We start from the raw sequence: 13,090 nt of genomic DNA, 5'->3' as shown, positions 1-13,090 counted from the left end.
ACCTGCCTAAATAACCCAGAAAACCGCCAGAGGATTAGCAGAACGGAGTCGCCGGAGCCAAGCGCAGACGAGAGGCCCACGGAAGAGGGTAGGAAGGGCGGCGAGGCGGTGCGCGCTCCACGGACTGGCGGGAGGGAGCCGGGGCGGAGGGGCGGCTCGCCGGCCAAGCAGAGCCCCGGAGTCTGGCCTGCAAAAGCGGAGGGGCCTGACGGACTGTGTTCCGACAGCAAGCGCGACTTAGCCTCTGGGAGGTCATAAGTTAACAGCTCTGCTCAGAAAGCGGGAAGGCTGGAGGACAAAGGGAGGGAGAGCTGCTGAGCCCCCGGACGACAGAGCTCAGTTTGGTGGGGAACAAAGGCGCTCGCCAGCGCCATCTCCCCCGCCCATCCCCCAGCCAAAATCCCAAAGAGAACCAGTTCCTGCCAGGGAACTTCCTCGCTCCGCGCAAACACCCAACTCTGTGCTTCTGCGGAGCCAAACCTCCGGCAGCGGATCTGACTCCCTCCCGCTGCCACAGGGCCCCTCCTGAAGTGGATCACCTAAGGAGAAGCGACCTAAGCCTGCCCCTCCTGCCCCCGTGCACCTTGCCTACCCACCCCAGCTAATACGCCAGATCCCCAGCATCACAAGCCTGGCAGTGTGCAAGTAGCCCAAACGGGCCACGCCACCCCACAGTGAATCCCGCCCCTAGGAGAGGGGAAGAGAAGGCACACACCAGTCGGACTGTGGCCCCAGCGGTGGGCCGGGGGCAGACATCAGGTCGGAGTGCGGCCCCGCCCACCAACTCCAGTTATACACCACAGCACAGGGGAAGTGCCCTGCAGGTCCTCACCACGCCAGGGACTATCCAAAATGACCAAGCGGAAGAATTCCCCTCAGAAGAATCTCCAGGAAATAACAACAGCTAATGAGCTGATCAAAAAGGATTTAAATAATATAACAGAAAGTGAATTTAGAATAATAGTCATAAAATTAATCGCCGGGCTTGAAAACAGTATACAGGACAGCAGAGAATCCCTTGCTACAGAGATCAAGGGACTAAGGAACAGTCATGAGGAGCTGAAAAACGCTTTACATGAAATGCAAAACAAAATGGAGACCACCACAGCTCGGATTGAAGAGGCAGAGGAGAGAATAGGTGAACTAGAAGATAAAGTTATGGAAAAAGAGGAAGCTGAGAGAAAGAGAGATAAAAAAATCCAGGAGTATGAGGGGAAAATTAGAGAACTAAGTGATACACTAAAAAGAAATAATATACGCATAATTGGTATCCCAGAGGAGGAAGAGAGAGGGAAAGGTGCTGAAGGGGTACTTGAAGAAATAATAGCTGAGAACTTCCCTGAACTGGGGAAGGAAAAAGCCATTGAAATCCAAGAGGCACAGAGAACTCCCTTCAGACGGAACCTGAATCGATCTTCTGCAAGACATATCATAGTGAAACTGGCAAAATACAAGGATAAAGAGAAAATTCTGAAAGCAGCAAGGGGTAAACGTGCCCTCACATATAAAGGGAGACCTATAAGACTCGTGACTGATCTCTCTTTTGAAACTTGGCAGGCCAGAAAGAATTGGCACGAGATTTTCAGTGTGCTAGACAGAAAAAATATGCAGCCGAGAATCCTTTATCCAGCAAGTCTGTCATTTAGAATAGAAGGAGAGATAAAGGTCTTCCCAAACAAACAAAAACTGAAAGAATTTGTCACCACTAAACCAGCCCTACAAGAGATCCTAAGGGGGACCCTGTGAGACAAAATACCAGAGACATCACTACAAGCATAAAACATACAGACATCACAATGACTCTAAACCCATATCTTTCTATAATAACACTGAATGTAAATGGATTAAATGCGCCAACCAAAAGACATAGGGTATCAGAATGGATAAAAAAACAAGACCCATCTATTTGCTGTCTACAAGAGACTCATTTTAGACCTGAGGACACCTTTAGATTGAGAGTGAGGGGATGGAGAACTATTTATCATGCTACTGGAAGCCAAAAGAAAGCTGGAGTAGCCATACTTATATCAGACAAACTAGACTTTAAATTAAAGGCTGTAACAAGAGATGAAGAAGGACATTATATAATAGTTACAGGGTCTATCCATCAGGAAGAGCTAACAATTATAAATGTCTATGCGCCGAATACCGGAGCCCCCAAATATATAAAACAACTACTCATAAACATAAGCAACCTTATTGATAAGAATGTGGTAATTGCAGGGGACTTTAACACCCCACTTACAGAAATGGATAGATCATCTAGACACACGGTCAATAAAGAAACAAGGGCCCTGAATGAGACATTGGATCAGATGGACTTGACAGATATATTTAGAACTCTGCATCCCAAAGCAACAGAATATACTTTCTTCTCGAGTGCACATGGAACATTCTCCAAGATAGATCATATACTGGGTCACAAAACAGCCCTCCATAAGTTTACCAGAATTGAAATTATACCATGCATACTTTCAGACCACAATGCTATGAAGCTTGAAATCAACCACAGAAAAAAGTCTGGAAAACCTCCAAAAGCATGGAGGTTAAAGAGCACCCTACTAACGAATGAGTGGGTCAACCAGGCAATTAGAGAAGAAATAAAAAAATATATGGAAACAAACGAAAATGAAAATACAACAATCCAAACGCTTTGGGACGCAGCGAAGGCAGTCCTGAGAGGAAAATACATTGCAATCCAGGCCTATCTCAAGAAACAAGAAAAATCCCAAATACAAAATCTAACAGCACACCTAAAGGAAATGGAAGCAGAACAGCAAAGGCAGCCTAAACCCAGCAGAAGAAGAGAAATAATAAAGATCAGAGCAGAAATAAACAATATAGAGTCTAAAAAAACTGTAGAGCAGATCAACGAAACCAAGAGTTGGTTTTTTGAAAAAATAAACAAAATTGACAAACCTCTAGCCAGGCTTCTCAAAAAGAAAAGAGAGATGACCCAAATAGATAAAATCATGAATGAAAATGGAATTATTACAACCAATCCCTCAGAGATACAAACAATTATCAGGGAATACTATGAAAAATTATATGCCAACAAATTGGACAACCTGGAAGAAATGGACAAATTCCTGAACACCCACACTCTTCCAAAACTCAACCAGGAGGAAATAGAAAGCTTGAACAGACCCATAACCAGCGAAGAAATTGAATCGGTTATTAAAAATCTCCCAACAAATAAGAGTCCAGGACCAGATGGCTTCCCAGGGGAGTTCTACCAGACGTTTAAAGCAGAGATAATACCTATCCTTCTCAAGCTATTCCAAGAAATAGAAAGGGAAGGAAAACTTCCAGACTCATTCTATGAAGCCAGTATTACTTTGATTCCTAAACCAGATAGAGACCCAGTAAAAAAAGAGAACTACCGGCCAATATCCCTGATGAATACGGATGCAAAAATTCTCAATAAGATACTAGCAAATCGAATTCAACGGCATATAAAAAGAATTATTCACCATGATCAAGTGGGATTCATTCCTGGGATGCAGGGCTGGTTCAACATTCGCAAATCAATCAACGTGATACATCACATTAACAAAAAAAAAGAGAAGAACCATATGATCCTGTCAATCGATGCAGAAAAGGCCTTTGACAAAATCCAGCACCCTTTCTTAATAAAAACCCTTGAGAAAGTCGGGATAGAAGGAACATACTTAAAGATCATAAAAGCCATTTATGAAAAGCCCACAGCTAACATCATCCTCAACGGGGAAAAACTGAGAGCTTTTTCCCTGAGATCAGGAACACGACAGGGATGCCCACTCTCACCGCTGTTGTTTAACATAGTGCTGGAAGTTCTAGCATCAGCAATCAGACAACAAAAGGAAATCAAAGGCATCAAAATTGGCAAAGATGAAGTCAAGCTTTCGCTCTTTGCAGATGACATGATATTATACATGGAAAATCCGATAGACTCCACCAAAAGTCTGCTAGAATTGATACATGAATTCAGCAAAGTCGCAGGATACAAAATCAATGTACAGAAATCAGTTGCATTCTTATACACTAACAATGAAGCAACAGAAAGACAAGTAAAGAAACTGATCCCATTCACAATTGCACCAAGAAGCATAAAATACCTAGGAATAAATCTAACCAAAGATGTAAAGGATCTGTATGCTGAAAACTATAGAAAGCTTACGAAGGAAATTGAAGAAGATTTAAAGAAATGGAAAGACATTCCCTGCTCATGGATTGGAAAAATAAATATTGTCAAAATGTCAATACTACCCAAAGCTATCTACACATTCAATGCAATCCCAATCAAAATTGCACCAGCATTCTTCTCGAAACTAGAACAAGCAGTCCTAAAATTCATATGGAACCACAAAAGGCCCCGAATAGCCAAAGGAATTTTGAAGAAGAAGACCAAAGCAGGAGGCATCACAATCCCAGACTTTAGCCTCTACTACAAAGCTGTCATCATCAAGACAGCATGGTATTGGCACAAAAACAGACACATAGACCAATGGAATAGAATAGAAACCCCAGAACTAGACCCACAAACGTATGGTCAACTCATCTTTGACAAAGCAGGAAAGAACATCCAATGGAAAAAAGACAGCCTCTTTAACAAATGGTGCTGGGAGAACTGGACAGCAACATGCAGAAGGTTGAAACTAGACCACTTTCTCACACCATTCACAAAAATAAACTCAAAATGGATAAAGGACCTGAATGTGAGACAGGAAACCATCAAAACCTTAGAGGAGAAAGCAGGAAAAGACCTCTCTGACCTCAGCCGTAGCAATCTCTTACTCCACACATCCCCAAAGGCAAGGGAATTAAAAGCAAAAGTGAATTACTGGGACCTTATCAAGATAAAAAGCTTCTGCACAGCAAAGGAAACAACCAACAAAACTAAAAGGCAACCAACGGAATGGGAAAAGATATTTGCAAATGACATATCGGACAAAGGGCTAGTATCCAGAATCTATAAAGAGCTCACCAAACTCCACACCCGAAAAACAAATAACCCAGTGAAGAAATGGGCAGAAAACATGAATAGACACTTCTCTAAAGAAGACATCCGGATGGCCAACAGGCACATGAAAAGATGTTCAGCGTCGCTCCTTATCAGGGAAATACAAATCAAAACCACACTCAGGTATCACCTCACGCCAGTCAGAGTGGCCAAAATGAACAAATCAGGAGACTATAGATGCTGGCGAGGATGTGGAGAAACGGGAACCCTCTTGCACTGTTGGTGGGAATGCAAATTGGTGCAGCCGCTCTGGAAAACAGTGTGGAGGTTCCTCAGAAAATTAAAAATAGACCTACCCTATGACCCAGCAATAGCACTGCTGGGAATTTATCCAAGGGATACAGGAGTACTGATGCATAGGGGCACTTGTACCCCAATGTTCATAGCAGCACTCTCAACAATAGCCAAATTATGGAAAGAGCCTAAATGTCCATCAACTGATGAATGGATAAAGAAATTGTGGTTTATATACACAATGGAATACTATGTGGCAATGAGAAAAAATGAAATATGGCCTTTTGTAGCAACGTGGATGGAACTGGAGAGTGTGATGCTAAGTGAAATAAGCCATACAGAGAAAGACAGATACCATATGGTTTCACTCTTATGTGGACCCTGAGAAACGTAACAGGAACCCGTGGGGGAGGGGGAGGAAAAAAGGAAAAAAAAAAAAAAAAAAGAGGTTAGAGTGGGAGAGAGCCAAAGCATAAGAGACTGTTAAAAACTGAGAACAAACTGAGGGTTGATGGGGGGTGGGAGGGAGGAGAGGGTGGGTGATGGGTATTGAGGAGGGCACCTTTTGGGATGAGCACTGGGTGTTTTATGGAAACCAATTTGGACAATAAATTTCATATATTATAAAATAAATAAATAAATAAATAAATAAATAAATAACCGCATCCTCAGGTCAGTTTTCCAGTAACAGTCCAAAATCCAATATATATAATATATATCTGTTTACTTTATATATATATATATATATATATATATATATATATATATATTTTTTTTTTTTTTTTTTTTTTTTTTTTTTTTACTTATTTATTAAGAGAAAGAGTGTGTGCACATGCCCGTGCAGGAGCAGGGAAGGGACAGAGAGAGAGAGGGAGAGAGAGAATCTTTTTCTTTTTTTAATTTTTTTTTAATGTTTATTTATTTTGACAGAGAGAGAGACAGAGAGACAGAGCATGGGCGGGGGGAGGGGCAGAGAGAGAGGGAGCCAGAATCTGAAGCAGGCTCCAGGCTCTGAGCTGTCAGCACAGAGCCTGACGTGGGGCTTGAACCCACAGACCGTGAGATCATGACCTGAGCTGAAGTCAGACGCTCAACCGACTGAACCACCCAGGCGCCCCGGGAGACAGAATCTTAAGCAGGATCCATGCTCAGGTGGAGCTCGACATGGGGTTCAATCTTACAACCTTGAGATCATGACCCCAGCTAAAATCAAAAGTTGGATGCTAAACTGAGCCACGCAGGTGCCCCGAATCCATTAATATTTGGATAAATGAAAGGGTCTTTAACATTTGGTGGGATTTCCCTCACAAGAGTAATTCATAAGACACTTTTTTCCCATGTTTCATTTTCTACCTGTGATAGGCATCTGTGAAATGACCAACACAATCCAGTAGTTATAGAATATTCAATGACAGCCAAAATTGAAAGTACCAAAAGACAAGAGTGACACAAACTATTCTCTAAGAGATACATTTTTATATAGATAATCGATTTATTAGGACACTCAACAAATTCAAGCAATGGACACTTTTTTAAAAATTGATTTAAAACCAATTAAAGGTTAAACATCAAGCAAAACTCCTAAGAATTTGTATGTTATTAATGGTGCCTTTTTCTTTTTACTATAAAGGTCTAATAAAAAGCCTGTAAACCCTGCAGATACAGAAACAATTTTCAAAGAATCAAATTAGCCAGAAGCAGTGACTCAGGTATGATATTGCCTACACAAGACGACAGACCAAGCCAGCATTCAGTGTCCCTCCCCGGATGCTAAGAATAACTCTCAGGACAGTAGCAGCATTCTACACCCAAGTTTCCTCTCTAGTATTTTTTTTTTAATTTTTTTTAACCTTTATTTATTTTTGAGAGAGAGACAGACAGAGCATGAGCAGGGGAGGAACAGAGAGAGAAGGAGACACAGAATACGAAGCAGGCTCCAGGCTCTGAGCTGTCAGCACAGAGCCCGACGTGGGGCTCAAACCCAAGAACTGCAAGATCATGACCTGGGCCGAAGTTGAACACTTAACCCACAAAGCCACCCAGGAGCCCCTCCTCTCTAGTATTTTTACAAAATGACCTGTCGATGGGATCTGATCTGAAACTCTTCCCAGTGACATAGACATACTGATGACTTGTACCCTTGTCACCAACAATCAAACAGGCTTGGATTCTGCATCTAGGAATAGTAACCTCACATTTACCGCACTCCATAGAAACAAACAGTAAAAACAATGTCATTAACCACTTCTATACACTTCACACATTTTGGGAGTTTCTTTACTTCGCTCTAAAATGCAAATTCTTTACTTCGCTCTAAAATGCAAATCTTGGCTTGCAAAAGTGCTACTAGAAAAGTGTAGCATATTTTCTAGTTGTCCATATACCTCCATCCTCTCCTGTGCTACCAACTGGCTACAAAGATTTAGAGGTTCAGTGATTACAGGATTTAAATGATGTTAACCCCTTTAAATTTGGCAACTCTTTAAATCCCATTATCTCGGCAACCACAGAGAATTTTAAAATCAGCTTGGCCTTTCTAGCTCCAGGTCTAAGGATTACAGAGTTTTAAAGAATATAAATGCTTCTCTGCCGTTCTACAAAGAGCTGTCCCCAACACGTTGACCTCCAGGAAATAAAGCCAGCCAGTTCTCCAGCTGGTAATTGCTGACCAGAGTTTTGCAATAGAAAGAGATGGATGTTAAAACACCAGGAAAACAAGTAATTGCCTCCTCAACTCCACATGAAGCTAGACAATCAGAAGATTTGATGTAGGAGGGGCAGCAGACATTAGACATGTGTATGTCACAATGTCTAAGAATGAGAAAACAGAAGATGTCAGGGACCCAAAGAAGCTTGGAGAGGCAGAGGGAGTAAGTTCAGTGATTGGAAACCATCTTGCTCCTAAAGAAAAACTGTTACCATGGATATCCACAAATCCTAGGAAACCCTCTGAGGTCTTACCTCTTGTGTTCTCACATTTATGTATCCATAGTGAGTTCGAAGGGGCCGCCTATATGTGTAGGAGAATGGTATCCATTTTGTGCCAGGCTGTCCAAAGCAGTTTAGCAGCAGTGGGAAATTCACTTCATTTACAAGGCGCACAACCAGCAGGAAGAGGAACGCTGCTATGAAGCTCACTGCAATCATAGACTTTCTCTACAAGACATTAAAAAGAAGAAGAAAGAATGAATGAATGAATGAATGAATGATTATCAACCAAAAGTAGTCAAAGAGGGAGATTCCTTTATCTCCCTCTCTTTTTCTTTCAAAGGGATAAAAGGACTGTGTCATTTAGGAGATTTCATTTGGAGACAGAATTTAATCATTTGGTGACCAGTTTGCTTTAGCCAGCCTCTGAGAACAAGCAGAGAAGCCTTCTTAGATTATCTTTCCATTCCATTCCTACCCTTCCTTACTTCCCCACATTCCTCGACAACTTCTATTCAATTTTTGAAACGCAAATCAGACATTCCCAACTGTAGGAAACCCTTCCTAACTGCTGCATCCTCTCCCACCACCATCCCTTCACCCCAACCTGTCTAACCTAACAGAGTCCTGCACTCCCATACCTTGAAGGCACGTCTATGGTTGCACAGTTTTCACTGCATAATTATTTATATGACTTTTCCTCCATCTAATTGCGAGTTCCTAGAGAACCAGAATATACTGTTATACTGATCTCTGGATCCCAGGTCCATAACACACTGCCTTACATACTGTAGGCACCCACGAAACATTTGAGTGAATGAATAAATGGATTTTTCCCATCCTTGTAGACAAATTATCAGCAATTACTTTATTTCTATATCTAGCACCCGCTACAGGCAGGAAGCTGCCTGTGCTGTGAAAGGCTATGCAAAAGTTAAGACTCAAAAAGCTAACAATAAAAGTAGGAAAAAAATCCATGCGAAGCAGCTTAAGAACATCCCCCTTAATGGGTTGCCATGGAACAAGAACGAGAGCAAATGCGTCTGACTGGGGTGGGGAAAGCAGAGATGTATTTGAGATTGAGCTGGATAAAATGCATGAATTTTAATCAGTAGAGATATGTAAGTGAAGCTTTCTAGGTAGAGGGAAGACAGCAAGGAGGCAAGAAAACATGGGGTGATTCATAGCTACACAGAACTTTGTCTTCCTGGGGCACAGAGGATGAGAAAAGGCTGGAAACAACAAATGATAACTTTAGGGACTGCCTACAACACCAAGCTGAGAAGTCTATCGAGGGTGGTAGGTGATAGAAAACGAAAGGAGGTTTTGTTTGTTGCTTGTTTAATTATAATTATAATTATAACTGTTATGTTATAATCAAATGTCACTGTTTAAAATGTTTTGAAGCAGGGAGGAACTAAAGACAGACAGCAATGAGTTAGGAGGCTATTCTGACTGGCTAGGACAAAAGTAATGAGGGATGGAAACTAGAGCAGTGGCAAGGGGAGTACAAAGGTAGAAAAAATATGAGAAACTCAACGTAGGTGGTAAGCAGAGAACATGGCTCCTGATTGGATAGAGGTGAGATGGAGAATTTTGAGTCCAGGTTACTACAAGAATACTGGTCATATTAGGAGAAACCAGAGTGGTCAGAGTAAGAAATGATTTAGAAGGGTACGAAATGATTTAAAAACCCTGGGCTTCCTAAGTCCTAGTTTTTATCCAGATGGTGGGTCACCTGAATGGAGCCATCCAGGAGTCATGTGGAGGGTCAGATCTAGAGCAAGAAGAAAGAGCAGGGCAGAGGGCAGATGTCAGGAACAGCCATGCCTTGAAGTCCAGGGTGAAGACACAATCAGAGATTCCTCCACAAAGCTGGGATTGGCCCTCAATTCTTCTTCAAACTTAAGGGAAGCCAAATAACTATCCAGGAATGACCTGATGTATGTTGTTGTGTTTCCAGCTTATCACTTCTTAGTGAATAAACTTCGTTTTGCCCTTCACAGAATGTCCCAAAGCAGAAAAGAAACCCAAAGCCGACCCCTGTTCCTCCCTGGTCATGATCACAGTCTCTGCAAGGACAGGAGACTAAAGCCCCCAGAAGTCAGAGACCTCAAAGGAAGTCTTAGCTCTTGCTCAGCTCCGTAATTTGTAAAAGCCCCGTCCTTCTGTCTAGCCAGCCTAATTTTCCAATCACCTGCAAGTCCCTTGAGTTCTGCCTCCTCAAAACCCCTTATCTCACCACTAACTACCACAGCCTTACCTCATTTAACCTTCTAATCATGAAAAACTGTTTTAATTTGCTCCTCTGTGGAATCATTATGTCCACAACATTGCAATGTGTCAAGGTAACAGCTTAAATGAGGTGATGGATCTTACAAGTTTAAAGGGACATAGACCAGAACAGATGGCTAAATAAAAGCAAAGGGGCCAGTCACCCATTAAGTAAACAGGTAAGAACCTTTTTTATCACCACCCGGTAGCTTGTTGCAAAACAGCAGTTTTCTTTGAAGGAGACCCAGATGGGATTTGTGTCTTTGTCTATTGCAAAGCCCTGCGTGGCTCTCTGGTTCTACTGGTTGCTGCACTACATTGCATGGATGGGGGTTTGGGGACAAAGGTACAGAGGGCCTTTCTGAATTCACAGATCTCGCATAGCCACACATACATAATGCATACATGAGAGGAAAATAAATCAACCATTTTGAGAGCAACTTCAAAATGGAACGAGATCACAGTTGTAAAAGCCTGCTCCCTAGTAATCCCTGTCTGCCTCCCATGTTTCATCAAAGGGAACCAAGTAATGAGCACAGAGAGGATAAGGGGAGCAAATGGAGAGTGGAAGCCAGACAGACTCCTCTGTGCTTGACCTGGAATCATATTCTGCGGTGGGCAGAGGTGTTCCTTTCATAGCTCAGGCTTTGCCTGGACCTGATTCTTTGCCTTTCTTTCTGTTTCAACATTCTTATTTAACATGAAAGCATTCTCATAGTGCTGATATAAAACCACCCTGAAATTTCACTAGAAAAGGTATAATTTCAAACACATCCTGTACTCCAGACAGCAAGGACAGCAGGACACAGCATTGATGTGCATCCTTCTAGCAGTCATTCCTGCCAAATCGTGACCTTGAGCTTTAGCAATTACAATAAAAACCGTGGATGAGGCATTTTCAAGTCTACCACACCAGAAGGCAGTGAGAATGTGTGTGTGTGGTGGAGGGTAGGGGAGGGATGGGGAGTTGGGGAAGTAACAAAATACAAATGTGTATGATACATATGAATGTATTTATTCCTTCAAGTCACATGCACTCATTGGGCCCATATTCTGTGTAGATTTGGTGAGGTGCTGAAAAGGAGAAATAAAACCATAAAAGACAGACCATGCTTCAAGCTTCCAGAGAGATACACCTTAGAGCAGCTGGCAAGTAAACAGAAATGTGTAATGTCACCTATCAAATGAGGTAGTGGAGGTACACACAGGGCACTGCGCCAGCCCAGAGGAAGTGGGAAGAGTTGTGGGTGGGACAATTCAGGGAATGCTTGTTTGGGGAGGCAGTATTCAAATGGAGTCCTGAAGAATGAGGAGGAGTTAGACAAGTGGAGATGGGAAGGGCATTCCAGCAGAGGGAACAGCATAGACTAAGGCCTTAAATTGGTCAGAAATTTGCAAATCTCTTGGTAAAAAGAACACACAGACTGTATGTGGGGGAAGATGATGGTAGGGAAGCAGACAGGGTGCAGACCATAACACAAAATATAGTAAGCCAGATACACTCAGTCAGATGCAATTATCTGCCCCATCCATCTTAACATTAGGACAATGAAAGGATAAATGCATAAAAGTGCTATGCTTTATAATTCTAAATATTCTTCACATCTTATTTGAAATTGCCATCCACGTTGCCTTGTTTCCAGTAACTTAAGTTTATTCCATCAGTGGCTTGTTCTAGCAATTGTTTCGAGTCCATCAACACTCAAACAAGGAGAAGACTTTTTTATATGTGTTCTATGTCTAACAGTCTGTGTATGGAAGTGATCACTGCTGCCCTGCTGAAGTAATCAGAGCCTCTCCTAGATCCAACAGCCAGCAACTAGGTGAGAAAAAACAACAGTAAGTACTCATCAAGTTTATAATGTGTAAAACTCACTCTGACAAACTCTTCGTACTGCAAAAACTGGCATTACATTTGATAGGTCATTCCTTTAAGATAAGAAGTATGAATGTTAGGGGCATCTGGCTGGCTCAATGTAGAACATGTGACTTTCAATCTCAGAGTCATGGGTTCAAGCTCTGCCTTTGGCATGGAGCCTATTTAAAAAAAAAAAGGAAGAAGTATCAGCTTTTAAATGACACAACAGGTGCAAAATGCAGAGCACAGTTCTGGCACACAGGGAGCACTCAAAAATGGGAGATGTTATTACGATGATGTAACTACTAACTGTCAGAGCCTTCTTGGCCATTAGCCAGTTTGTAAGAATTGGCCAGCCCATGTGAATGCATGAAGAAAACTTGGAGATATCTTTTTCTCAAATATTCCAAGCAGCTGCACACCCTTGAACCACTCAGTGCAACTTAACCACACAAGCTCTGATAGAATGTCACTGTGCCCAAATAGATCTGATGAATTGCTTTAGGGAAAGCTCTCTCCTTCTTTGTTCCTCATTTTGGGCAAGTCTGAAGGGGCCTTTAACAGCTGAGACATTTAGAATTTAATCCCCTCTGTGCTGCAAAAATATGCATCAAAAATGTGGCATTCTAGTTGCTTGCTCTTTAGAGTTGGAATATCATTTATCAGACTTATAGCAGAAATACCGATTTCAAAATAAAATCCACAGAGAATTCATGATTTAGGGAGAAAACAATTGCCAATATTTGTACCTAGCAAATTTGCAAGCTATATTAACATTTGTATATTTTTATTCT

At 41.9% G+C, this 13,090-nt stretch overlaps 1 protein-coding gene across 5 annotated transcripts in view; it reads right to left on the bottom strand.

The window, feature by feature from the left end:
- Positions 1 to 13,090, bottom strand: part of ST6GALNAC3 (ST6 N-acetylgalactosaminide alpha-2,6-sialyltransferase 3) — a 540,386-nt gene that overhangs the window by 302,203 nt on the left and 225,093 nt on the right. For all 5 annotated transcript variants that reach the window (XM_045477895.1, XM_045477897.1, XM_045477898.1 and 2 more), the window contains exon 2: positions 8,198 to 8,392. In XM_045477895.1, the coding sequence (XP_045333851.1) occupies positions 8,198 to 8,392 (195 nt within the window). The remainder of the gene's footprint in view (positions 1 to 8,197; positions 8,393 to 13,090) is intronic.

The sequence above is a fragment of the Leopardus geoffroyi genome, chromosome C1 (assembly GCF_018350155.1).
Source record: "Leopardus geoffroyi isolate Oge1 chromosome C1, O.geoffroyi_Oge1_pat1.0, whole genome shotgun sequence".
Taxonomy (NCBI): Eukaryota; Metazoa; Chordata; class Mammalia; order Carnivora; family Felidae; genus Leopardus; species Leopardus geoffroyi.
This window is presented reverse-complemented; position numbering and strand designations above follow the sequence as displayed.